At 39.0% G+C, this 27,404-nt stretch overlaps 1 protein-coding gene and 1 non-coding gene across 2 annotated transcripts in view; both read left to right on the top strand.

The window, feature by feature from the left end:
* DSG3 (desmoglein 3) overlaps nucleotides 1-19,221 on the top strand; it is a 32,660-nt gene extending 13,439 nt beyond the window's left edge. The window contains exons 6-16 of the mRNA XM_005901042.3: nucleotides 64-230; nucleotides 1,214-1,342; nucleotides 1,646-1,831; nucleotides 4,164-4,435; nucleotides 5,221-5,360; nucleotides 7,153-7,380; nucleotides 8,638-8,895; nucleotides 11,993-12,132; nucleotides 12,438-12,501; nucleotides 14,750-14,997; nucleotides 16,597-19,221. Of these exons, the coding sequence (XP_005901104.3) occupies nucleotides 64-230; nucleotides 1,214-1,342; nucleotides 1,646-1,831; nucleotides 4,164-4,435; nucleotides 5,221-5,360; nucleotides 7,153-7,380; nucleotides 8,638-8,895; nucleotides 11,993-12,132; nucleotides 12,438-12,501; nucleotides 14,750-14,997; nucleotides 16,597-17,217 (2,453 nt within the window). The 3' untranslated portion in view covers nucleotides 17,218-19,221. The remainder of the gene's footprint in view (nucleotides 1-63; nucleotides 231-1,213; nucleotides 1,343-1,645; nucleotides 1,832-4,163; nucleotides 4,436-5,220; nucleotides 5,361-7,152; nucleotides 7,381-8,637; nucleotides 8,896-11,992; nucleotides 12,133-12,437; nucleotides 12,502-14,749; nucleotides 14,998-16,596) is intronic.
* On the top strand, nucleotides 8,202-8,272 carry TRNAG-GCC (transfer RNA glycine (anticodon GCC)). Its single transcript has one exon. It is a non-coding gene; the product is annotated as a tRNA-Gly (tRNA).
* Nucleotides 19,222-27,404: the final 8,183 nt, after the last annotated feature.

The raw sequence follows: 27,404 nt of genomic DNA, 5'->3' as shown, positions 1-27,404 counted from the left end.
GATATTTAACGGGAACATAATGTCAATCTTTACATAGCCTTTAATGAACTTCTGTACTCCTAGACTCACTGGTGATGATACTAAATGCCACAGACGCAGATGAACCGAACCACCTGAACTCTAAAATTGCCTTCAAAATCATCTCTCAGGAACCTGCAGGCACATCCATGTTCCTCCTAAGCAGACACACAGGGGAAGTCCACACTTTGACCAATTCACTTGATCGAGAGGTAAAGCAAGGCTCTTGGGAGCATTCAGTAACTCAGGATTCAGTTGTAAGCAACCCAAGAGAGGTGACTCCCTTCTACCTAAGAAGGAAAGAGGGAAGGAAGAGGGGTTCTCTGGATTCAACTGACCCAACTGAGGGACGCTCCTCGAATCCTACTGTGATTTTGCTGGGGTGGGTTGTGTGTCTGAGACCTGCACAATCGACTGTACCTCAATAAATGAGTATCCCACATCCATGGAAGTTAAACTGAGGGAATAAGAGAAGGCATTGTATCCACGGACAGAGACTGAACTGGGACTAATCCCTCATGTGATGGAGGAAAAGGAAACTTCCTAGGGAGAAATTCGTATCTGGAATAAAGCCTTCTCTGATGCTGTGCTTTTCCTCCTGACTTCTTTCCATTTTACTCCTGTTTCTAGAACACTAGAGAATCCCCAGGAACTACCTGATGGTCCCATGGTAGAGCTTCATGCTCTCTCTGCTGAGCAACCGGATTCAATCCTTGGTTAAGAAACTAAGGTCCCACAAACCACATGGAGCGGCCACAAGGGAAACAGAAAAAAGAATCCCCTTACTCTCTCTTCTCCATTGTTCTATCGACACATCTCCAACAACACACAAGACCCCATCAGACTCTGTATTACTTTTACACAAATGATTTTCCAAACAGACCAGTAAGGAAGCTCCATAAATGAGCTTCCCTCAGATAAACAGAGTACCATCCTCATTGTCCATTTCTGCTCTTAGTGCACTTTCCTGCCCTAAGAAGCTCACAAAAGAGAAAACTTGTATCAGCCCCATAAAGACTTCCTCCTGTGCCCCACATGCTTCGTCTATGGTGGACAATGAAAGTGCATGTGGTCCTTCTAGAGAATGAACCATGAGTTTAAATATTTTCACTTCCTTCCCATAGGAAGCAAGTAGTTGTCATTCATATCCCTGACACTAGAGATTAATCATTTTTCTTTTTTTCCCCAAATTTAGCAAGTTAGCAGCTATCGCCTGGTTGTGAGTGGTGCAGACAGAGATGGAGAAGGACTATCATCTCAGTGTGAATGTAGCATTAAAGTGAAAGATGTCAATGATAATTTCCCCACATTCAGAGAATCACAGGTGTGCCTTTTATTCCTTGAAAAATAATTACTTAGAACATAATTATAAAATAATTATATATATATGTTTATATATATATTATGTTATACCTTACCACCATAATTTGGGATTTGCTGGCTTGCTGGCTTTTAGTTACATTCTCTGCACTTTTCTTTTAAAATAAACTATTGTAAAAGATAAGAATTCAGGGACCAGCAAAGAGCCAATACATAATTTGGGAATTAATGACTAATGCCATTCAGAATGAAAATAATTCTTTTAGATAAAACCTGACATTGAAACTTAAGTTCTGCTTTTTTTCAGTATTTAGCAAGGATTGAAGAAAACACTTTAAGTTCTGAGTTGCTTCGAATTCAAGTAATAGATTTGGACGAAGAGTTCACTGATAATTGGCTTGCAGACTTCTTCTTCACGTCTGGAAATGAAGGGCATTGGTTTGAAATAGAAACTGATCCCAGAACTAACGAAGGTATCCTGAAAGTAGTTAAGGTAAGGTCTGATTTCCTTTCAGTGGGAAAAACATTCTGTATTAACCAAAACTGTTACTTTATGTTAGCCGAAACTGTCATAAATAAACCTTATTCACTTACAAATAATAATATCACTTCTCTACATAAAATATAAAACACACACAAAAGTAGACAGAATTTTGAAAACACAGCCCCATTTCCTAAGGAGACTTTTCTTAACATGTTGATTTATTTCCTTCCAAACTATCATCCTTTCTACAGAAACACAAACACACTAATAGATATATATGTATCAGTGTGCCTGTTTTAAGCACAAGAAAGTAACACATTTCCTGACTTAAACTCAGGAACAGACAAGAATACATTGAATAGTGGCTTGTGCATTTGTGGACTTACTTTAAATGGATTAGCTACAGTCCTCGGAAGGGAAAAACGGCAACTTTTTCTAGAAGATGGGAATATATAAACTAAGTTTGCAAAATAAACAATTCAGTAAAACTTCCATTTAACAGACTTGGTTACAACAGACCCTTCATCTGAAATAACATAAACCTATTTATGTCTGTCTATTGTATAGACCAGAAAAATATTACCACTGTTTTAGGACATTCCTTGGCATAGGACATTGGACTATATGAGCTTCTCTCTTAATTCCTTGAGTCCAGCAGAATGACAGACCCATAATATTCCCTTAACAGGGTGACTGCTGCAATTCCAGATTGCTGGAAGCCCCATACGACTTCCTATTACTCTGCTTTCCAGAGAGTGAGCTACAGCCCTCCTCAGTTGCAAGGTTTTGTTATAGTCTGGCCCTGACCTTCCTTCCTATGGCCTGTGCTGCCGCCGGCCTTGCCGCCCTCTCTTCGAGATGCTGGCAAATCCCTTCTGGGTAGACTTCCCCACCCCCACCTCCTGTGTCTACCCCCCTTCATTCTCCGTCTACCACATTTTTCTGAAAAACAGTTTGGACCAATTACTGTCCCTTAAAAACCTTCCTTGTTCTCACTGGCTGTGAAAATGGCCCTCAGTTAAAGACTGTCCCTTTGAATCCGCTGCAGCTTCTCCTAGCCTGTGGGAACCTAGGAGTGGTTGGTCCAGTTTGTCTTCAGGGAAGGCTGAGCAGCTCCTCAGGGGGCTCTAATATGCAGCCAGGGTTGATGACCACCTGCTGGCCTTGGAGATGACCTTCAACCCCCTCAGAGTTGTACCCCAGGCCTCTCACTATCACCAGCTCCCTATCACCTTCTGCTAAATCTGGCATTTACTCTGCCTGAATGACTCCTCCTCACCCTGAAATGCTCACATGAAAACCTCTAGGAAGCCTTTCCTGATTTTTCTCAAGTCCAAGTTTTCAGTCGCCTTCACACAGAGACTCTACCATCTCTTTGGTCACTTAGCCCTTACATTCTAATGACCAGTTTGAGCATCTTTCTCTTCTTCTCCACTAGGAAACCCTTGAGTCCACAAAACCAGGCACTGCCAAATGAAAACTCAAATCTAGACCTCATACCTTATTTTCAGTTATACTCCAATGTCCAAAATGAACATTTCCTTATCCCGTCACCCTTAGAAAATTTACTAGTGAATGAAAACAGCTATCCTGGGATATCTCTGGCCTTGACTTGTGCCACTTCAATATGAGAGTCAAACAAATAGTGAATACATAAGACCATATGAAAATGGTTCTATGGAGAGTTGGTGGGCCACCCTCTCACTGCTCTACAGAAGCCTATGTGCCAACCAAGTTTAGTAAGATAATTTGTCGTTTCTGAATTTTTTTAAGTCAGGAAAGATATTACTGTACATGAATCCACTATTTCCACTGCAGAGAATTCACTATTCTGTGAGTGGATGTAGCTACCATTTACAGGAATGTATTGTGGGTCGTAATTTGTTCAGTCCTTACAACAATCTGATGAGGTAAGAGTTTTTTTTTCTTTTTCAGAAGTAAATAGTTGAGGATCAGAGATATTAAATATTGTGCCCTGAGTCACACAGCTATTAAGTAGCAGAACCAGGATTCAAACCAAGCAACAACAACAAATTTGGAATTCTTTCCACTGCATCACACAGCCTAAAGAAACTGTAAAGGTGTTTTGTTAGTCTTAAAAGAGATAACTGTGCTTCATAAGTATCTGTCACCAAACTGAGGTTTCATAAGCGAAGAATTCTGAAGGACCCTCATCAGAGCATTACAATCATCTGTGAAACCGTTTCGCTGTATAGAAAAAAAGGATTCATTCATAGAAATAAAGGAGTCATTCATAGCACATAACATAGAGTTCTCTGGTCCTCTTACCTGATCATATTTTTGTGACACTTCTTTCCTTCTATTTTTATTTTTACTCTAGTCTCTAGATTATGAACAAGTACAGAGCATGCAACTTGGTATCGCCGTCAAAAACAAAGCTGAATTTCACCAATCCGTAATCTCTCAATATCAAGTCCAGTCAACCCCACTCATAGTTCAAGTAATAAATGTGAGGGAAGGAATTGCATTCCGTCCTTCTTCCAAGACATTTACTGTCCGAAAAGGCATAAGTAGTAGACAGTTGATCAATTACGTCCTGGGAACCTATCAAGCCATTGATGAAGACACTGGTGAAGTTGCGTCATTTGTCAGGTGAGAATAATTTTTTTAATATCTCGTTATTCCTTGATGAAGTTTCTTTTACTTTTATTGACGTTTAGTTGGTTTACAATGTTGTGTTCATTTCTTATGTACAGTAAAGTGACTAAGTTATAAACATATAATCTTTTTTCAGATTCTCCATTTCAGTTTATCACAGGATATTGAATATAATTCCCTGGGCTGGATAGTAGGACCTTGCTGTTTACCTTGACTAGCTTTAATTTATAAACTATTGCAAAATAATATCTAAACTACTCTATGCCAAGAATATAAAGAGATACAATGGTAACCAACTCAAGGACCTATATAACTCAGGAAGAGATGTGCTATGAGCTACGTAGCATAAACATAAGTGAAAGTGGAAATGAAGAGTGACAGCCTGTCTAGTGAGATCTAGAAAGAGTTTCATGCAAACTTTCAGTTGAGCCTTAAAAAAGTAGAATTTCACCAGAAGACCATGGTGTAGTCAGACATAGAACAGTACGTACAAAGCACGGTGCCTAAAATAATAAAACACCATGAAAAGTTGCTGCTATAGTATAAAGAACAAGGACACAGTTATTTTACTGAGCAGAGCAGAAAATTTAAAAACCAGGCTAACATATTCTTAAGGCTTATGAAATACTCCTTGTCTAGGCTAATATGTTAATTTTCTGCTGCTTTTTAAAAAGTATATTTCAGAGTCTTATGAAAATACATTAAATATAAGTCATTTTCATTAAATAGGTAACATTCCATGTTTGGAAAAAAACTTACTGTTTTCTGTTATAAAACAGATATGTCTTGGGACGTAATGATGGTGGTTTGCTAATGATTGATTCAGAAACTGCTGAAATCAAATTTGTCAAAAACATTGATCGAGATGTTACTTTCATAGTTAACAAGACAATCACAGCTGAAGTTCTGGCCATAGATGGTAAGAAAAAAATATTATTCCAATTAGCATTTTTTTATGAATAGATGCTTTTGATTACTAACATATTACATTTATCACTGCATGCATATGTGCTAAGTCACTTCAGTCATGTCCAACTCTTTGCAACCCCATGAACTGTAGCCCACCAGGCTCCTCTGTCCATGAAATTTCCCAGGCAAGAATCCTGGAGTGAGTTGCCATTTCCTTCTCCAAGGGATCTTCCTGACCCAGGGATGGAACCTGCATCTCCTGCGTAGCAGGCAGATTCCTTACCACTGAGACACCAGGGAAGAACCTTTATCACTAGATAAAGTTGATTACCTTAGGGGTCTTGGGTCTTAAGTCTGAGGTGGCTAAATCTAGGCGATGACTGAGCATCTTAGCTTCTCAGTGGAGTTCATTGGACCAGTGAATTCTGGGTTTAGTCCTACTATTTGCTGTAGTTGGCGCAAGAATTTCTTGATTTGAGAATGTGGACAAAGATTGATACAGAAGGCCTATCAGGGAAGTTCAGCTCAAATGTGAGGTGCCTTTGTGAGTTACTTACACACAGAGTGAGTTACTTACAGAGACTTATATGCTTATATCATAGAACAGGAAAAATCTTCTGAAAAATTTTCTAAATGAAGCACCTTGACTATGTGCTTGACTACGTGCTTCTCTAAGTGTAAAATTAATTTATACTCAAGGCAATTTCAGCAAACATAAAAATAAAATAAAAAATCATATTATCTGGAAAAACAGAAAAAAGCACTAAGGGAAACAACAGAAGTAATTCTTAATCCCACCACTGAGAGATCTTATATCTTGGGTAATAAAAATAAATCATAGTTTATTCCAAATACTTTGGTTCAAGCTTTTAAAGCAGAAATCTTCCACACAGTCTGGGTTCATGCACTAGAATATATTTAAGAAAACTATTATTTTTATGTTGATTTCATTCATAATCAGTGAATTTATCACCTTAAAGGTCTTGGTTCCAATCACATTGAATAGCTGATGCTACTAATTAAGGTGGCTCAGAGGTAAAGAATCCACCTGCTAATGCAGGATTCCATCTGTGGGTCAGGAAGATCCCCTGGAGAAGGAAATGACCCACTCCAGTATTCTTGCCTGGAGAATCCCATAGACAGAGGAGACTGGCAGGCTCCAGTCCATGGGACTGTAAAGAGTCAGACATGACTTAGTGACTGAACAACAACAAGCTAATTAAACTAATTAAAGACAGCAGGCAAGCTGATAATTAGATTTCCTTTTAACCAGGTACAGAAATTGGGTGACATCTTTTTATTTGTAGGAATAACAGACACAATTTCATGAGTACGTACACTAATCTGGTGCATGTGAGATCGTTTTTTTCTAATATTTATTTATTTATTCCCTGGTTGCACTGGGGCTTCTTTGCTGTGTTCAGGCTTTCTCTAGTTGCAGCAAGCAGGGGCCACTCTCCAGTCGTGGTGCACGGGATTTTCATTGTGGCGGCTTCCCTCGTTGCGGAGCACAGGCTCTCAGCTTCAGTAGTTGTAGCGTGTGGGCTCAGCAGTTGCAACTCACAGGCACTAGGGCACAGGCTTCGCAGTTGAGGTGCACGGGCTTTTACTCCACGGCATGTGGTGTCTTCCTGGACCAGTGATCAAACCCATGTCCCCTGCGCTGGCAGGTGGATTCTTATCCGCTGTGCCACCAGAGAAGTCCATGCATGTGAGAGACATTTTAAGGGCTTATTTATGTTTCTTTATTTTGCACAACTTGCTCTGTATAGTTCTCTAACTCTAAAATGTTATTCTTACAGAAAACACCGGTAAAACTTCAACAGGCACCATATTTGTCCTAGTACCTGATTTTAATGAAAAGTGTCCAACAATTGCCCTGGAAAAGGAAGCAGTCTGTAGTTCGTCACCTTACGTGGTTGTCAGAGCTTCACCACTGGAAAGGGATAAATATGCTGGCCCCTATGAATTTTCAGTGGAAGACCAAAGCCTAAAACTTCCAGTTGTATGGAGTATCTCAGGAAGAGATGGTGAGTAATTGTAAAGCTGCTTCTACAAATGAAAACTGCTGCTTCTTTATATTTCCAGAAGGTTAAGAGGGAGTCCATTTGGGAGCAAGTCCGTTCCAAGAGTAATTTTTAAAATTCTTTGCAATGAAGATGATGTCCTATCCTCATGAATTTCCTCTGTCTTCAGAAAAGGAACAATATAAGATATTCAGTTCAGTTCAGTCGCTCAGTTGTGTCCAACTCTTTGCGACCCCATGAATTGCAGCACACCAGGCCTCCCTGTCCAACACCAACTCCCGGAGTTCACTCAAACTCATGTCCAATTTTAAAAATTCTTTGCAATGAAGATGATGTCCTATCCTTATGAATTTCCTCTGTCTTCAGAAAAGGAACACTATATTAGCACTATTTAAAATTTTCTGTTTTTCTCATGTGGACTCTATTGGATATTTTTATATTTTCAATTTTTTATCTGTATCTCCTCAGTATACCAAAATAAATAAATAATGAAAAGATTACAGTCAGGCACCTATTTTACTGCTGAGCTGTTTAGATTTCTAAATACATAAACTTTTCCTAACTGGCCAGCCTGTCAGCAGACTGGAGGGGTCAACCTGCTCAAGGTTGTCTAGTCTGTCACTAGTTAGGAATCTTGAAAGCATGGTAGGCTGAAATTCTCAAACTCATAAGCCAATGGGCAAGTTAATCCATCCTTACTTTTCTCCTAACTTTTATAATGCTAATTTCACATTTCCTATGTTTTCCAGGAGTCTCATAGAAAAAGCCATTAGACATAATAAGAATCTTCTCTCTTTTTAGATTTCATAGTGACCAGCAGGGCTTCCCAGGTGGCTCAGTGGTAAAGAACCTGCCTGCCAAGCAGGAGACACAGGTTCAATCCCTGGGTCGGGAAGATCCCCTGGAGAAGTAAATGGTAACCTACTCCAGTATTCTTGCTTGGGAAATCCCATGAACTGTAGGCCGCCAGGCTCCTCTGTTGCAAAAGAGTGGGACATGACTTAGTGACTAAAAAACAACAAAAGTAACTATCGGGCCACTTCAAGTCCTTTGTAAATGACCTCATCTATTGCTTGCTCTTTTCTGAAATAATGTATACCCAACTGAACCCCAACAACCCTCATAACTGCTCCAGTCTCACCCTACTTATTTGTGACAGTGATGTGTCAATTGTCGCCCTATTCACCCAAAACAACAAGTAGTTTTAAGAGCCAGAGACACCTTGTCCTACTGCTGATGTGTTTGATGGTTCCCCTACAGCTACATCCGCACTCCTCACAGCCCCACAGCCAGTCTCTCCCGGAGTGTACAGAATCTCCGTCATGGTCACGGACAGTGAGGGGAGGCGGTGCGAGGAACCAGAGAGCTTGACCCTGGAAGTCTGCCAATGTGACTACAGGGACATCTGTCTAAATGTGTATCCAACCAGCATCACTAATCCCATAATTGGAGAGAGGTCTGGGAGGATGGGGGCTGCCGCCATCGGTCTGCTATTCCTCGGCCTTTTGCTGCTACTGTGTGAGTATGCCAGGGGTACGGTAGCATGTGCAGGGACAAAGCATCTCTGCAGCTGTTTTAGAGGCAGAGCTCACAGGGTGAGGGGGGGGGGGGGTGCGCTGACATCTTCAGGAAGACCCAGAAGTGTTTAAAGTTAACATATGACTTGCCAACAATCTATATTTATAATACAACAGAGCAGGTCGTGTATGTTAGACATATAGAAACCAGCACCAGAGAATCAAAGAAAGGCGAAAAGAAAGCATGGACAGTCTACACACTGCCTGGAATGTTCATGGTCAAAATAATGACTTTATCCAGGATTGCAGTACTTTCTAAAATGTCTTTTCCCTCTACAAGTCTCATGAAATTCTAAAATACAATAGAGTCCTGACCAAAAAAATTTAGGAAAAATTCTAAGATAGCATAAGCTTTGAGCTTTACAATGCACATAAATATATCGCACTCTGAGAAGTTGTTGCTTAATCCAGAATTTCCTCAAAATAGCTTTGCACCTGAAAATACACTCGTTTAAGGCTCAAACTTAATATGATGAAGTTTACTGAATACATTAAGGGACTTTACATACATGTATTTTTTTCTCTTTCTTTTTTATATTTTTAAATTATGAAAGTATGATAACACATTTACAGGAGAGAGTTAGAGAATACAAAGTTATTTGTATAGTTATAGTTCCACTACATATGACAATTATTTTTTAAGTAGGTAAATGAAGATTTTTAGAGTTGCAATATCAAACTCTCAAAAACTAACAGAATGTACAGAAATGTAGAAGGATAGAGTAGACCTGAAAAGTACTATGAACCAATTCAACATAATTAAGATTTATACAATTTTCACACAATAGTAGGATACAACAAATTCTATTCAAGTTCCCATAGACTATAAACTAGGAGACACTGGACCATACCCAGGGATATAAGACAAGTTCCATTCCAAGAGGGAGAGTTGCTGAGAATATCTGAATAAAAGACCGACATGATCTTACTTGTATTTTAGATAGATAACACTGACAGCAGTGTGTACTGCAAATTAAAAAGGGAAGAACAGTTAGGAGGTTATTATAATATTATAGCTCACATGGGAAGATGAAGGCCAGGTTTTGAGCCACAGCATAAGACTGGAAAGGAATGAATAGGTATGGGAGGCACAGTTGGAGTAAATGGAGAAGATCTGGAGACTAATGGAGAGAATGAATGGATGAGAAGTCCAGATGAACCACTGAATTCAGTTGCTACTGAAACCATTAAATGAAATTGAAAATATCAGACAAAGTGCAGGTAAGTAGGGTGGCAATCATAAATCTGATTTTGAAATGTTGAATTTTGAGGTACAGATATATCCTCTAGACTACTATGCAGTTGGGATTGTGGCTCAGGATGGCAGTCAGAGGAAATATACTGTGATATTCCCACAGTCATATTTGCTTCATGTGATCCTACCATTTGCAAAAGATCATATCTTGAATTTTGTGGACAGAACATACACATGTTTCTGTGGAAACACAGTCAATGCTTTGAAAAACTTTCTCTGGATGTGTATATAAAAATCGAATACATACTGTACATACAATGATCAACAAGACTTCTAAAAGACTGTTATACTCATCTAAAAATACTGACCATACATATATATATTCATCACTTTTCAAAATGAATTTGCCCACTTAAAATAGTCAACCCTTCCCATACATTTAATTAAGTCATAGAATTGAGGATGGCAATAAAGCCTTTGGAGGTATCACTTATATGAACAGTTTGTTAAATTCTGAGAAAATGTGCTTTGTCCAACTTATTTTATATACTTGGCCCAATTTTTTCATCATATATTTACATTTATATATATGTAACTGACCTAATTTGTATAATTGATGTAGCTCATTCAAACAATACGGGGAGTCCTCATGGCACTCAATACCATCCTTTATCTCCATTAACTCATAATCCTTACAATGATATATATCCCCCCATTCTTCGGATAGTTAATGGAGGCAAGAAAAGATGATGTAATTTGTCCAGCTGGTGAATGGTGAAGCCAAAATTCAAACCCTAGAAGACTGACTCCAGAGCCTATATACTCTTAAACCCCTCACTAAGCTGCCAGTAAGTAAAAGAATTCAAACTAGGATTTAGTGCTTTCCTTCTTCAGGGCAGGACTTCCCTCATAGCTCAGTCAGTAAAGAATCTGCCTGCAATGCGGGAGACCCAGGTTAGATTCTTGGGTCGGGAAGATCCTCTAGAGAAGGAAATGGCAAACCACTCCAGTATACTCGCCTGGAGAATCCCATGGACAGAGGAGCCTAGCAGGCTACAGTCCATGGGATCGCAAGAATCACACACAAACTCAGTCGGACACAAACATCCAGCACGCAGGGCAGAGGTGGAGGTGGGGTCATCGACCACCCAGCCTGGGAAGTGTTTCATTTCTCTCTTGGCCTATTAGCCTGCTGCTGCTGCTGCTGCTGCTGTGTTGCTTCAGTCGTGTCCGACTCTAAATGATGCTAATCTTTATTGCCAAGATGTGACCTATCTGCACAGAAAGAATGATAATTACCCAGGCAGGAAGGCCCCTCCAAGCTAAGGATGCCTAAGTCACCATTAAGAGTGTAATGATATTAGATCATCACTTGCAGAGGGAGTTTGTAGGTTAATTGCTATTTCATAAAGAGGTGTTTAGAGACCAGATTACCATATCATTATAATGCCCACCTAAAATCTTGACTATTCAGGTGTGTATTCACCCCACATCATATACTGAGCTTCAATGTGTACAAATAAAAGCAATAATAAAAAAAATATATTATAGAAAATAGTTGAGGAAATGAATGACCACTTTTATCATTCATCAAACAGTGCCTCTTTTAAGAAAATATACAGGTCACAAGAATAATCTGATCTGTCTCCTTCAGTTTCATAATTATGTGAAATTTGAGTATGCTTAGTTTATCCAATTTTACCTTGTAGAAATTAATTTTGCTATTAGATTTTCCATAAGCATTAAAGATACTGCATTTCTTTGTAATGTTTCCAACAATTGCCCTGTCAAGTCATTTCCAAGTGATTCAAATATCCTGATATTTTGTTTTCCTTCATACTAGTGGCTCTCCTCCTGCTGCTGACCTGTGACTGTGGGGCAGGTCCTATTGGGGGAGTGACCGGTGGATTTGTCCCGGTGCCGGATGGTTCAGAAGGAACAATTCACCCGTGGGGAATTGAAGGAGCCCAACCTGAAGACAAGGTGAAGATCCACTTTGTAAAACATGTATTTCACTCATACAGAGCAAACTTCAATTTACATACTAGATAGAAAAGGGGATAATGGGGTATAAAAAATAAGACTCCTGATCATCAAGGACCTATGAGAGTGCTGAAATGAATGGAGCCTTTTAGGATCTTAGCTCTTCAGATGTCACATCATAAAAGCAGTTACTCCTGCAAGAATTTGGAATTCTTGTAATGTCTCCATTTAAAAGGGAGTGTATTTCACTTATATTGCTGAAATCTGGTTAATTTTTAAATATATTTTTTGCATATTGCTTGTAGGAAATCACAAATATCTGTGTGCCACCTATAACTGCCAATGGAGTTGATTTCATGGAAAATTCTGGTAAGTGAACATTGAATTTATTTTTGAAAGGAACAATGGGTTAAATAAGAAATATTAAAAACTAAGAAATGTTCTAAATTCTCTCCTTAATAATTTGTGCACACACTGAGATATTACCAGTGAAACAGGGTTTCAATGAATCGGTTTACTGTTAGTATAGCAGTCAATTTTGTGACCTAGTTCTGACTTCAATAAGTTCATTTGTCTACTGATGTCACCATTTTTACTAGCAGAAGATTTGTTATATTTCTCCAAACTTCGGTAAACTGAAGTATAGCTCTCTGATAGTTGATTACTAATTTTTTAATAAGTTAAGGATTTTACATATATAGAAAAATGTAAAGGAGAATATAAAACACACTATGTACCCACCATCCAACTCTGCCTGTTAACACTGGTAATATTTGCAGTTAAAGTGTCGTGTGGGCCCATCCTAGATCTTGTTGCCCTTCTTTCTTCCCCAGAACAGGAACCTGATTTCAATTCAATAACCAATTCTTGTATTTAATCATGGGTTTCCCCAGTGGCTCAGTGGTAAAGAATCTGCTTGCCAGTGCAGGAGATGGGGGTTCAATCCCTGGGTCAGGAAGATCCCCTGGAGCAGGAAATGGCAACCCACTCAGTATTCTTGCCTGGAAAATCCTATGGACAGAGGAGCCTGGTGGGCTACAGTCCATGGGATCGAAAAAGAATTGGACACGACTGAGCAAACTGCAGCCATGAAATTAAAAGACGCTTACTCCTTGGAAGGAAAGTTATGACCAACCTAGATAGCATGTTCAAAAGCAGAGACATTACTTTGCCAACAAAGGTTCGTCTAGTCAAGGCTATGGTTTCTCCTGTGGTCATATATGGATGTGAGAGTTGGACTGTGAAGAAGGCTGAGCGCTGAAGAATTGATGCCTTTGAACTGTGGTGTTGGAGAAGACTCTTCAGAGTCCCTGGGACTGCAAGGAGATCCAACCAGTCCATTCTGAAGGAGATCAGCCCTGGGATTTCTTTGGAAGGAATGATGCTAAAGCTGAAACTCCAGTACTTTGGCCACCTCATGCGAAGAGTTGACTCATTGGAAAAGACTGTGATGCTGGGAGGGATTGGGGGCAGGAGGAGAAGGGGACGACAGAGGATGAGATGGCTGGATGGCATCACTGACTCGATGGACATGAGTCTGGGTGAGCTCCGGGAGTTGGTGATGGACAGGGAGGCCTGGGGTGCTGTGATTCATGGGGTCGCAAAGAGTCGGACACGACTGAGCGACTGAACTGAACCGAACTGAGCAACTAAACAACAATATTTAATCATAATGGGACAAGGATCGCTTGTGTTGTCATATAAGTGAAATTATTTATTTCTTTAGTTTACCAAACGACTATTTCATTCATCTTATCTCAGTGCCACACTAAGGTGTAAACTAGAACAAGAAGCATGCTAAGTTGCTTCAGTCAAACCCAAATCCCCTATGTCTCCTGCATTGGCAGGCACATTCTTTATCACTAGCGCTACCTGGGAAGCCTATAGAACAATAAGATTTAATGCCTAATATTCAAATTTTTCTTAATTCCATGCTTAGCAATAGATTGTTTTTAAATGTCCAGCCTGAAAAATCTACATAAGATTGCCCCCAAAATGTAACTATCTGTCTTTATCAGCTATCTTAATCCTTATTTGCTTCTCCCATTACATCACAAAAACAATATTTTGAATTCTCTAGGAAAAAGAGCTTTCCATGAAAATGCAGTGTAAAGGCAACAGGCAGAACAGTCACAGCTCATTAAATTTTCATTAGGCACTAAGACACCTAATTAGCATTGGCTAATTTGCATGATTACATTATGTATGTTTCCTCTTTGGTTTCCATATTGAGCCAATATGACAGCTAAATTACAACTTCTTTTTCCCTGAAAACAAGCATCACATTAGAAGCTTTCCATGGCTGTGCGCTGAATATTTCATTTATACTTTTCCATTTCTGGCTGTTGTCACTGAAAATCTATTTTATTTTTTTAATTGGTATGGTTTCAGAAACAATACCTCTCTGAAAACAATGCCCTCTGTTACTCCCTCACCTCCTCTGTTACTCTCACATTACAGACTGTGGGGTGTTCTTCTCACCTTGAGTCATAAAATTGTATTTTCTCCCACATGCTGGCTTTACTTGGCAGGTGCTCTTGGATATCAAAGATCAGTAAAAACCAAAACAAAACAAATCACAGCATGAAATGTTACAGCACTTTATCCCTGTTTTTAGAAGTCTGTACAAATACATATGCTGGAGGGACGGTGGTAGAAGGAGCTTCGGGAATGGAACTGACCACCAATCTTGGAGCAGCTGCAGGATCTGGGGGTGCCGCGGGGTTCGGAGCAACCGCTGGTCTGAGCAACTTTTCCGTGGGACAGTCCGGGACGATGAGAACAAGGCATTCCACGGGAGGAACCAACAAGGACTTTGGGGAAGGGGCAATAAACATGAAATTCCTGGACTCCTACTTTTCTCAGGTAATCTGGTGGAAAACTCTGTGGCTTTGTTATCCTGTTTACATTAGAGATCTTTCTACTTGACTGAACTTCGGTTTTACAGTTTGGTTCTTTTGCAGCTGGTATAAGACAAGAAAAGAGAAGTAAAGGCTCCTTGTTAAAGTAACAAGGATAACCTAAGGTGGCTGCCAAAATCCAGCTACTGGTCAAAAGAAAGAAGGGATGGGTAGACACAAAATGAGAGAATATGGCAGCTCATTCCTCCCACTGAGATAACAACAGAAAGCAAAACCCTCTGCTTTTCAGATCAGCGGCATCCTCTTTAGACATACAAAGCAGTTATTTCTCATTTCCTGTACCATGAAGTATGTCAGAATACATCGGCATACATTTTTCTGAGAAGGTTATAGTATTCTTCACATTGTCAAGGAGTCCATGTCCAAAAATGCTGAAGAAACTTTAATGACCCAAACATAAAAGGGGAAACAAGGGACGTGGTCCAAGATGAGGCGAGGTGTCAGGAAGCAGAGAATCTACAAAGGGACAGGGGTGAAGGACAGAGAGGACGCTGGTAGGCAGGTAGCTTGCCTCCTGGTTGGTGCATCACTAGAATGGATCTCACCTACAACTCTGCTATCAGAGCTGTAAGTGATGGCATTTGTCCTCGTGGTCAAGCAGATGAAGGCTGACACAGTGTTTGAGGACAGACTGACAGGAAGGATCAGACTCCCAGTTATGGGTCAGACTCTCACAAGGGTTACAGTGTCTTGGCCAAGGCCCCTGGCTGGTGAGAGCTGCCTCAGATGATGAGGAAGCCTGCACCCTGCCCCACACAATGACCTGCAGTAACCCAAACACACACAGGGACTTTCACAGATGGCCCAGCAAATAACCTCCAGGCTCCACACACATTTGCTCTGTATGGCTAAGTCCGTGTCAATGCAAGTCTTAAAACTCAAGAGTTCAAATATGAGCCTACAACAGACTCAAGTTTGAAGGAATGTCAATTGCATCATTCTCCAAACACAGATAACTTCTGTAACAAGACTGCTGATATGGAGTATGCCCTTACTTCTTTTGTTGCTGTTGCCATTCAGTCGATAAGTCATATCCAACTCTTTGGGACCCCATGAATTGCAGCACGCCAGGCTTCCCTGTCCATCACTATCTCCCTGATTTTGCTCAAACTCATGTCCATTGAGTCAGTGATGCCATCCAACCATCTCATCCTCTGTTGCCCCCCTTCTCCTGCCCTCAATCTTTCCCAGCATCAGGGTTTTTTCCAGTGAGTTGGTTCTTTGCATCATGTGGCCAAAGAGCTTCAGCTTCAGCATCAGCCCTTCCAGTGAATATCCAGGGTTGATTTCCTTTAGGATTGACTGGTTTGATCTCCTTGCTGTGCAAGGGACTCTCAAGACTCTTCTCCAGCACTGCAATTCAAAACCATCAATTCTTTGGCACTCAGCCTTCCTTACGGTCCAACTCTCACATCTGTACATGACTTCAGTGGATTACCTCAATCACACAGTCACGATCAAACGTTGAGTTCTACGAAAGGTATTACATCCTTCCCCTGAATGTCTCTTACAGTTCATTTTCTCCTCTTCTCTCCACCTTTAGAAAGCATTTGCCTGTGCAGATGAAGACGACAGCCAGGAAGCAAATGACTGCTTGCTGATCTATGATAATGAAGGAATCGAGGCCCCCAGTTCTCCCGTCGGCTCCCTGGGTTGTTGCAGTTTTATTGCCGATGATTTTGACGAGAGTTTCTTGGACTCCCTCGGCCCCAAATTTAAAAAGCTGGCCGAGATAAGCCTCGGGATGGATGACGAAACCAAAAGCTCTCAGCCGCCTACCAAAGACAGCAGTTCTAGGGTTGACGCCTGTGGCCAACACGTACAAGTCCAGCAGTCAGAGTCTGTTAGGTACCAGACTTTGTCAGGCAGCCAGGGGGCATCTGCGCTGTCTGCTTCCAGTTCTGTCCTGCAGCCCGCCGTTTCCATCACTGACCCTTTGCAGCATGGTAGCTATCTGGTAACGGAGACTTACTCGGCTTCTTCTGGTTCCCTTGTGCAACCTCCCGCTGCCGTTTTTGATCCACTTCTCACGCAAAATGTGATAGTGACGGAAAGAGTGATTTGTCCTACTCCTAGTATCACTGGCAACCTACATGGTCCTACAGAGCTACGAGGATCAGACAGTAAGATCTTTACAGAAGATCCTTCTTCCCGTCTGATATAAGCAGAGTGAACTGGAATTACATACTGGCCAAATACGGATACTTGAACCAAATTATTCAAAATAGCACAGCAAATCTCATAGTATTGGTCTGATTTGGCACTTATTTGCTACTCTTTCATAAACTGGTCATGATTACAGTCTAAATTGTCTAGTTTATACCCCCACACTGGATGTGTGGTCACTCTTACTTCTCAAATTCAAGTCCTAGTAGATCTTAAATGTTTTCCAAATATCTTAAGATCATATTCAGTGGGAAAATTTCCTAATAATTTTTAAACTTCAAATGCAGTGTGTTTTGTGGATTAAGGACTTGGAGTCAAGACCCCCAGTTCTTGAATTTTTCACCTTTGCTTACATCATTAGTAATGATGTAAGAATCATAAAGTCTTCGCTAAAGCATTTTGAGCTGCTTGGGAAAAAGAAAAATAGTTGCATTTGAACTTCTTCCATCTTCTTGGTGTTGGGAGACCCTAGGGACATCTTTTGCTCAAGCTAAGGGTATTGGTTTACACATTAAACTTGCTGCATCTATATTCCTCATACGCTCACAATAAGACAGTTTTGAAATAGAAGTATCATAGGAAATTTAGGAAAGTTCAGTATGGTGTAAATATTTTTGTGTTTTTTTAAATCACCTTGAAAGGATCTACCTAAAGAAAATATTTTACGTTAACTCCCTCCCTACACTTCTCAATAACAGCAATCCTGTGTTAATAGTCTTTGAAAATTACTCTTTATTTTTTAAATGTTAGTAGGTAGATGTAACTTACATATGACGTGTAGTGATATTTATCATGTTAACAATGTCTACAGATTCCTAGGAATACAAAATATGGCTTTTCTCACAAGCAAAAGAGGCCTCTGACTAGAGTAACACATAGTGAAATTTGTGAATGTGTATTATATACCGTGTTTCAGGTCAAAAAGGGATATAGAAAGAGATTATGAGTAACAATTTTATTAAGCCTCACTCCTTTTAAATGAAGCTGCTACCACAGTTTAATCCTTGAGTATAACCATGTTAGGTTAGTGACAGCTTAGAATATGTCATTTCACATGTGTTACCCTGATGACAATGTAGTTCTTCAAGTCATTTCTAATCATTCAAGGTCCTCATCCTTTAGCCCATAGAGAGCACCCTACCTCTTATTAACATTATTGTCTTAGCTGAGACTTTACGAGGTCATTGTTTGGCTCTATTGTCTCTAATTGTATATAAAATAATCTTTTCTGGTTTTTGCCAAATTCAAATCAATATTTGTTTTCAGATGAAAGGCAAAGTATAAAGTGTTTGTGTTTTAACACAGAAGGGTGCAGTCCTAAGGATTCTCGGCGGGGAGGAGACCCCCTAAAATGTCCTTACATCTAGCATTCTTCTCTCTCCCTGGTGTCATGACTAACAGAAAGCCCAAGAAGTACAGGCAATCACTTCTTCCAAGACAAGGCTGCTGTAGCAACAAGGTCTGCAGAGGCCACCTTGAGGTGAGAGGAACCAGACCCTCTGGAGCAGCCTTGCAGGTCCTGAGGAAGTCGCCTTGCTGTTACCTCCGGGGCCTATTCTCAACAGAAGCTTGCTCTGGGGTCTAGAACACACAGAGCTGACTTGTGACTCTGTTTATGCATGAGAATTAAACTAATAATCAGAATAACCCTTGTTCCAAGTTCAGAAGTGTTTTCAGGATCCTCAAGGTATTCTAATATTTCCTCTTAAAATCCAACTCATGAAATGGGAATTTTGCTGCACTGCCAAACTGCAGAGGAAACTATGCCACAGTAGTAAAGTCAAATAAGGGGGAAAGTGAAATTAAAGGAGTTTTGAAAGAAAAGTAGATCACTCTTATCTAAGAGGACCTATAATTTTAATCTGCCATGTAAAATTAAATTCAAAGCAAAAATGTATCTGTATTTTTTCACTAAAAATAAAAAATGTTTTAAGCAGAAAAACTCTTTAAACACTATCTTTTTACTTGATGTATTATAAATTTTAAACAGTATATATTAAAACTTATAGAGTGGTAACATTGTTATAATAAAACTGTTTGGCAACAAATTTATGAGTACTTCCTTAACCATTTAGCAAAAACTGAACTATTCTCTGCAGTTAATAACTATTAAGAAATATGATGTAAGAAAGTGATTGCATGTGTATTTTTATCAGTATTTTTCCTCTTTTTTTTTTAAAGCTGACACTTTTTCTGAATCCTCCCCAACAGGAAGTACATGGGGACTTGGGATCTCTTCTTCAGGTGGAAATAGATGTTGGATGAGGTCAGGGCAGATTTTTATTAACTGGATGATTTAACTCATTTATGATCTATTGGGTAATTTGGAGTGGTCTCTCAGGCAAAAATGTTGACACCCTATGAAGACTCAAGAGAGAAAAGGTGGAGAAGGAGAAGGTAAGGTTTATAGCCTAACATGATGACAAAAATGTACCATGACTTTGGTGACAGCCATTAGCCCCTGCAGTGAGTCTGTCTGCCAGTAAATGTCTGAGGTGGCTCAGTGGCAAAGAATCTGCCTGCCAAGCAGGAGACACGGGTTTGATCCCCGAGTTAGGAAGATCCCCTGGAAAAGGAAATGGCAACCCACTCCAGTATTCTCAGCTGGAAAATCCCATGGACAGAGGAACCTGGGGGGCTACAGTCCATGGGGTCACAAAAGAGTCACAAACAACTTAGTAACTGAACAACGACAATAAAAGTCTGTTATTTTTATGTCTTCCTTTAAAGGGATACCACAAAACAAGTCCCTTCAGAGCCTCACATCTTGGTTTCGCTGACCCTCCTCATTCTTAAACACAACTTAAATTCAACTTGGACCTGGGATAAGGTGAGCAGAAACTGGATTCGAGTGAATGTTGTGTGAAGAAAGGTGGATGGCTTAACTCAGATGTCCTAGATCAACCCCAGGAAAATGAAAACCATGCAGGTAAATTCCAAAAATATCACCAGTTCCTCTTATTCACAGGAAGGTGAAGGAATAAAAACAGCAAGATCAGTTTCTCTTATCTAATTTTCAAAAGTCAAGTAAGGTGTAAATGAATACATTCAACTGACTAGCTTCGATGTAACTGGTGATTAAGAAACAACTAGCAATTAAGTAAAAGTTAAGGATCTTTCCTTCCTGTTATTGGCAATCCAGTATTTTCTCAACTCCTTTACTGAGTTTATAAGAGTAATCGTGAATCAGAGATCACATGATTTAACGCTCGCTCAACAACATAGTCTTGAGATTTTTTTTTTTACATAAGGGGGATATTTGATGAGAAAAGAAGGTAATCATTTAAATTCCAGGTGCCAGAAACAACACATCTTCCACAAAGAATACTGAGATTCCTTCTGCTTTGCCTGATCCAGAGATCACCATGATCCCCTCCAAGACAAGACACAGGCCATTACACAAGTTGGTGTCTTTGCTTTTTTTTCTTTTATACATTGCCTTTTTTTTTTTTTAAACAAATGCAAAACAAACAAACAAAAAAATCTAAGTACAATGCAGGCATAGTTGATGGTCTAAAGTGTAAACGGATACAATTACCAAAAAAGGAAGAATGATACTTTTGAGGTCTACCAGACAGCCAAGAGAGTTACATTCTAGTTTATCTCTTATGGTAATTTTGAGATTATAGCCACAAAAACTGAAACTCAGAGAATCAAAGTAACTTCCTTAAGATCATAGAATAAGTGACACAAATGTAAAAGTTGATCTATATCATTCAGCAATATTAATACTTATTAGTTTCTCAGAATAATCTGTTTATTTTCAGATCTAAGAATTTAAGTAGAACATGAAAAACTGGAAAGAAAACAATGAAAATTATAAAATAAAAAGATCATAAATCCAAATATAATTCTAAGGATTAAAGAAGCAGTACAATGCTGGCATATATATATATTATGACTGAAAGATACAGGTAGAGAAATAAAAAGGTAGGGACAGATGAAAGAATGCACATACTTGATTTGCCACTATTTTGAAGACTATGTGAGTTTATTTTTCAGGTCACAGTAAGCAGCTTTCCTCCACATTTAATAACAGAAACAAGCTACCTGGAGGTCATGGAACCTCTTTCCCAGTAAACTCCTTAAAAATTACTTTGATAACACACTTTAATAGAAGAGGCAATGTGACATGCATCTAGATATAAAAATAACTTTATATGTTAAACTTTTTGATATTTATGTATATTGCAAATTTATAATAGGTCTAGTTAACATCCTTTACCATACAAAAAAATCTTTTTCCTGTGATAAGGACTTTTAAGGTTTACTCTTTTAGCAGCTTTTAAATACGCAGTTCAATACTGCTAACTATATGACTCTGCTGTACCTTACATCCCCAGAAGTTATTTATTTTATAGCTAGAAGTCTGTCAGAGAAGGCAATGGCACCCCATTCCAGTACTCTTGCCTGGAAAATCCATGGACAGAGGAGCCTGGTAGGCTGCAGTCCATGGGGTCGAGAAGAGTAGGGCACGACTGAGCAACTTCACTTTCACTTTTCACTTTCATGCACTGGAGAAGGAAATGGCAACCCACTCCAGTGTTCTTGCCTGGAGAATCCCAGGGACGGGGAAGACTGGTGGACTGCCATCTCTGGGGTCACACTGAGTCGGACACGAATGAAGCGACTTAGCAGCAGCAGCAGCAGAAGTCTGTACCTTTTGATTCCACACATTTTGCCCATCTCCCAACCACTTCACTTCTGGCAATCACCAGTCTGTTCTCTGTATCTGTGAACTTGGCTTTTGTCTTGTTTTTTTAAAATAATAACTTTAAATGAGTCCTTATACCTCAGTGTTTCCATGATTTGTGGGAAAAAACACATTTTTAACAACTACAGCAAATATTTACTACTTAAAGCCAATTCTATTTATACCTTTATTCCCATGAAGGATATGGGACCACCTTATTTTTAATTTTATGCCTCAGGACATCCCTAATATTTTCTGTGGGCTGAATTTGTCACTATTAAGTTAGCAAACAATAAATTTTATATAAAAACATAGCATCAAATTATGATAAAAGCAAAATATTGATACCAAAAAAGTATGTCCTCATTTCTGTAGAAGGTAGAGGAAATACTTAAAGTTTTTCATAATCAAAAGAGGGTTGCAAAGAACTTTCTTAATTATAAAGCAGTACAGAATCAGGTAATCCTGGATTTATGTAAATGGCATAATGATATGGTTTCTGCTCCTGCAAGGAGGCATTGTTACTAAACCAAAATTGGGTATTTAAACACAAAATGTGAGATTAACTTAGTCACGCCTTCCATGTCCTACTCACTAGTACTGATTGTTATGGTCCTAACTACCAGGAGAAACACACACACACACACACACACATACACACATGCAGCACAAGCACACGTATTTGCCACCAGTAGCCACGTAGCCTGGTATAGCTGAAGCAGTGTCTTTTCATTCTTAGACCCATGGACCAAATACTAATGTTTAGTGGTGCTGCAGACACAAAGTTTCTCCATACAAGGAATCTGCCCTCTAGATCCCTAATTAAAAAGAAAAGAATCACCTAGATTTTCCACCTAAATTTCTTTCAGTCAGACACAATGAAGAGGCCTTGTTTGACCTAACTTTTATCTTTTTTTAACTAATCTTAATTATGCGTATCCAGGGCGGACACCCACAACTTTTGATCAGTAAAAACAGGTGTAATAGGAACTGAAGCTATTAGTCAATGGGTACAAAGTTTCGGTTGTACCAGATAAATAAGTTCTATAGACTAATGTGTAGCATAAAGCTTATACTTAACAACTCTGTATTATATACTTAAAATTTTATTAAGAGGGTAAGTCTTACATTAAGTGTTCTTGTCACATGCACAAAGTAACAGTAATAAAGAGTGTAGGAGGAGACTTTTGAAGGTGATACATAAGTTTACGGTATAGATTATGATAATGGTTTCATGGGTTTATACTTATCTCAAACTTATCAAGTTGTATATATTATGTACAACTTTTTGTATGTCAAAAAATTTTAATATATAATAAACCCTTAGTCCAACATCTTTTGACAATGTTTTTCCATATTTTCCCTTTCCTCTCAGTTGTTATAAACTGCTATGGATTCTTCCTCAGAAGATATTTATGGCTGCTAGTGGTTGAAATCTAAGCTGATTTTCTAACTAGCCACTCTTTCTGTACACACTTTCATGGGCCCTCTTTGTGTTGGTCTTTGAATATTCTTTCAAATTGCAAACTAACAACAAAGGCATATGCTGTCAGGATGACATAAGACCTTCTATTCTAGGAATCAAAGGCTCTCCCAGGGCTTCCAGAACAAGCCAATGCACGTATTACCACTTTGCCGACCTTGGTTAGGGAAGGATGTCTCCACTGAAAGAACAAGTCGGGAGATGTTGAATATTTTGGTTAGGAAACTATGAGTTGTTAAGCAGAGAAAATCTGCTAGTGGTGAAAAATCAAACCTTATTAGGAAGTTATAAGTTAAAACTTATTATAAGTTTTGTTATAACTAACAAAAGATAACACGTTTTTGTTTTCTTTTCAATTGTGTGTATAAGTTAATGGTTAAGAGTTCAGGTTTTGGAGACAAACTACTTGAGTTTAAATCCCAGCTTCATCACTTACTAGTTGTGTGTCTTTGGCAAGTTACTTCGACTTTTCACGCATCTCTGGACTATTCTTTCTTTTTTTTTTCCCCTCTGGACTATTCTTATGGAGATAGTAACAGTCCCTACTTCATGAAGTTTCTGTCAAGAAGTAATAAGAATGTACTTAGGTCCAGTGGCTAAGACTCCACATTCCCAATGCAGGGGGCCTGGGTTCAATCACTAGTCTGGGAAACAGATCCCCTGTATCACACATACACAAACACACACACACACACAAACAGGATACCCTTAGGACATATTAATAGAGGTACTCATGAAGATCTGACATAAAAGAATTTTTTTTCAATCTTCAAAATGAACTAAACTCAGAAAGTTATGAGGGTGACATCCAAAACCACTGAAACCATACAAACTCAAAACTTCTGATTATCTGATCCAAAATTCTGTTTTACAGATGCTCAAACAGGCTGAAAAATAATCTGTTGATCAAAGGTAGAGTTAGGAACTAACTAAGCCAATTCTCTTCTTGTGACTCCAAATTGTGAGTGCACTATTTCTTTTTCACTAATCTTTCGCCTTAACCACAGAGCCTGTCCTGTCTACCCTACATGGTACTAGAAATTCCTCTGAATACACAAGCAAATAGAGATGAATTCATTCATATCAAATTGTGATCTTGTAGCCAAACTGATGAAAATCACCAGATCACTGGAATTTTTCAGCTGGGCTTCCTTAGAAAAGGATAGAATGGAGGGCATTTTTTTCCCGTTAAGAGTTCTATGCCATTTCCACTAAGTAGAACAGGGCAGCCAGGTAGCTTTAGGTGGAAAAAAAAGTAGTTATACTTGAAAATCAGCAATCAGCATAAAAAGAATGCTGCTACTGACCCAACCTCCAGTAGGAGACATGTTAGAATAGTAATTACCATATGAAGAAAATTACCTCACTTTACAGTTTAACAGGATTTATGGTGCCAGGTGAAAAGGAATTTCATTTACAAAAGCCAGTTGACTCAACATAAAATAGAAGGAAGTTAAATTGTCTTTACCTTTGCATACTTTATTACCTTATTTCCAGAATATAATATGGGAGATAATGAAGGACAGGGAACCCTGGCATGCTGCAGTTCAGGGGTCACAAAGAGTCAGATACAACAATAAAGGTTTTCATAATTACTTCCTATTTCCTTTAAAATGTGATCATAACTAGTTAATAGTTTTTAATTGTTTGATAAATTAATTCACGGCAAAGTATAAATCACAGAAAATGCTTTGTTCTCCTCCTTGAAGTATGTATCTTACATACTTAAACATCTGCTGACTTAGAAAACAAAATAAAATTTCACTATCATTAGGTCATAGGTCAGGAGATGCAGTGTTTCCTGCAGGGACATTTACCTGCCAAATCACATATGTGGGCGTCTACGCATACATTAGGACCACCCAGGGCAAATCCAAGACTCAGGTTTCATATTCTGACCAAATGACCTAATGCATCCTCTCTAGAAATAAAAGTAAATAAAATGTTCCTTAGAAATCCCATCATCCTTTTAGTCCTGAAAGCCTTAGAATAAAAATCTTCCTCTGTTTTTTATGTGTGTGTGTTTGGTTTTAGGTGGCTTATTCACACTTCTAAAGGGGAAAATCGCAGGTATAAAGAACAGTAAATCATACTCTATGGACTTGAGATTCTAATTACAGAAATTTCAAGGTCCAAACAATGGAAACTCACAATGGCACTTTATGAATCATAAAACAACTCTCCATGTGGGCTCTCACACTATTTTACTTTGTTCATCTCTTAAGTTTTCCCTGCAGTACTGTTCTGCCTGACTTGTCATAAATTTACTGATTACTTCAATGTTCTAATCCTAAAGTTAAGAAAGAAGAACAAGGATACACTCTCTTCTTTTGTACTACTCACAGAAGAATTAGTCACAAGAAGTCTTTATTGGCTGACTTACCTTTATTGTAGCTGATTCTGCATGAAATGGGCGTGACTCTCTCTCCAAAGGTATGACTCATTCAGATACTGTTTCAGTAGAAATTAAGAGAAGTTCACCTAAAATAATATGTTACGGTAAATTAGCAGACAATCGTTTTGTAAAACAAGAGGTCTGTTTCCAAGGGCATATAGTAATGTTCATAATAAATATTACCTTTTAACAAAAAAATCTTTAACCACAAATGTTCTCAGACAAGCTGGTAAGGGTTACTGTGGTCATTTAAAATATCAGGAGCAGATTCTTTCCTATTGCCTTTTTTGTAACTAAGTTTTGCTTAACTGGTTTGATAATGTTTGAACACATTTCTATATAACAAAATCTCTAAATGGGAGCTAGAGAAGGTGATAAAACTCAAACTAAGTGAAAGTGAAAGTGTTAGACGCTGAGCCACATCTAACTCCCTGCAAACCCATGGACCACAGCCCACCAGGGTCCTCAGTCCATGGAATTCTCCAGGGAAGAATACTGGAGTGGGTAGCCATTCCCTTCTCCAGGGGATCTTCCCAACCCAGGATTCCAACCTGGATCTCCTGCTTTGCAGGCAGATTCTTTACTGTCTGAGCCACCAAGGAAGTCTGAAACTCAAACTAGGTCCACTGCAAAAACAAACCAAAAAAAAAAAAAATACAGTTCAGGCAAAACAGCTTTAAGAACACTTCTCTAAAATGCTCAGGCACCAGGGACATGATAGCTGAACAACCATTTCAACTTTCCAATTCCCTGGGCACATATAGATGTAAGTGAGTTAATTAAGTTGTTATTTATCATATTAAGAGACTTTTGATTATTTTTGTTATAAAGTTACTCCATAAAAACAATTTGCATTCATAATATCAAATCTGGGATTCAAGAATAACAATATCCTAACTTTTGCTCAGCACAGCAGTGATTCTCAATATTTCTTCTGTGTAACTTGTGCCAAATGACCTTCACAAGGTCACACCCTCCCTTGGACAAGTTCACCCTCGGGCACCGTTTGCCTTCCCCACTGGAATCAAGCCTCCTTTTCCACCCGAGGGGATGTCAAAAATACAAGTAAATAACATCATTACTAAATAACTTTGCTGCTGCTACTGCTAAGTCGCTTCAGTCGTGTCCGACTCTGTGTGACCCCATAGACAGCAGCCCTCCAGGCTCCCCTGTCCCTGGGATTCTCCAGGCAAGAACACTAGAGTGAGTGGGTTGCCGTTTCCTTCTCCAATGCATGAAAGTGAAAAGTGAAAGTGAAGTTGTGCAGTCAAGTCTGACTCTTCCTGACCCCATGGACTTTAGCCTACCAGGCTCCTCCGTCCATGGGATTTTCCAGGCAAGAGTACTGGAGTGGGGTGCCATTGCCTTCTCCAACTAAATAACTTTACATGTACTCTAATCATTTTATAACAAGTAAATCAATCACAGATTTTGGAACTTGATACTTAACAAGTCACTGCATGGTACAATAATTTTAAAAAGCATCAACAACGTTAGTTTGGAAAGTAAATCATAAAGAGTTAATTTCTTTGAATCCTTGCTTTCTCTTTAACATGGAAATTGTTATTTTCGAAATTCTGCTTCTCTCTGCTAAAGTACTTATAATCATCCATT

Source organism: Bos mutus, chromosome 24 (genome assembly GCF_027580195.1).
Source record: "Bos mutus isolate GX-2022 chromosome 24, NWIPB_WYAK_1.1, whole genome shotgun sequence".
In the NCBI taxonomy this organism is placed as follows: Eukaryota; Metazoa; Chordata; class Mammalia; order Artiodactyla; family Bovidae; genus Bos; species Bos mutus.
Note: the sequence above shows the minus strand (reverse complement) of the source record. Positions and strands in the feature narration are given on the sequence as shown.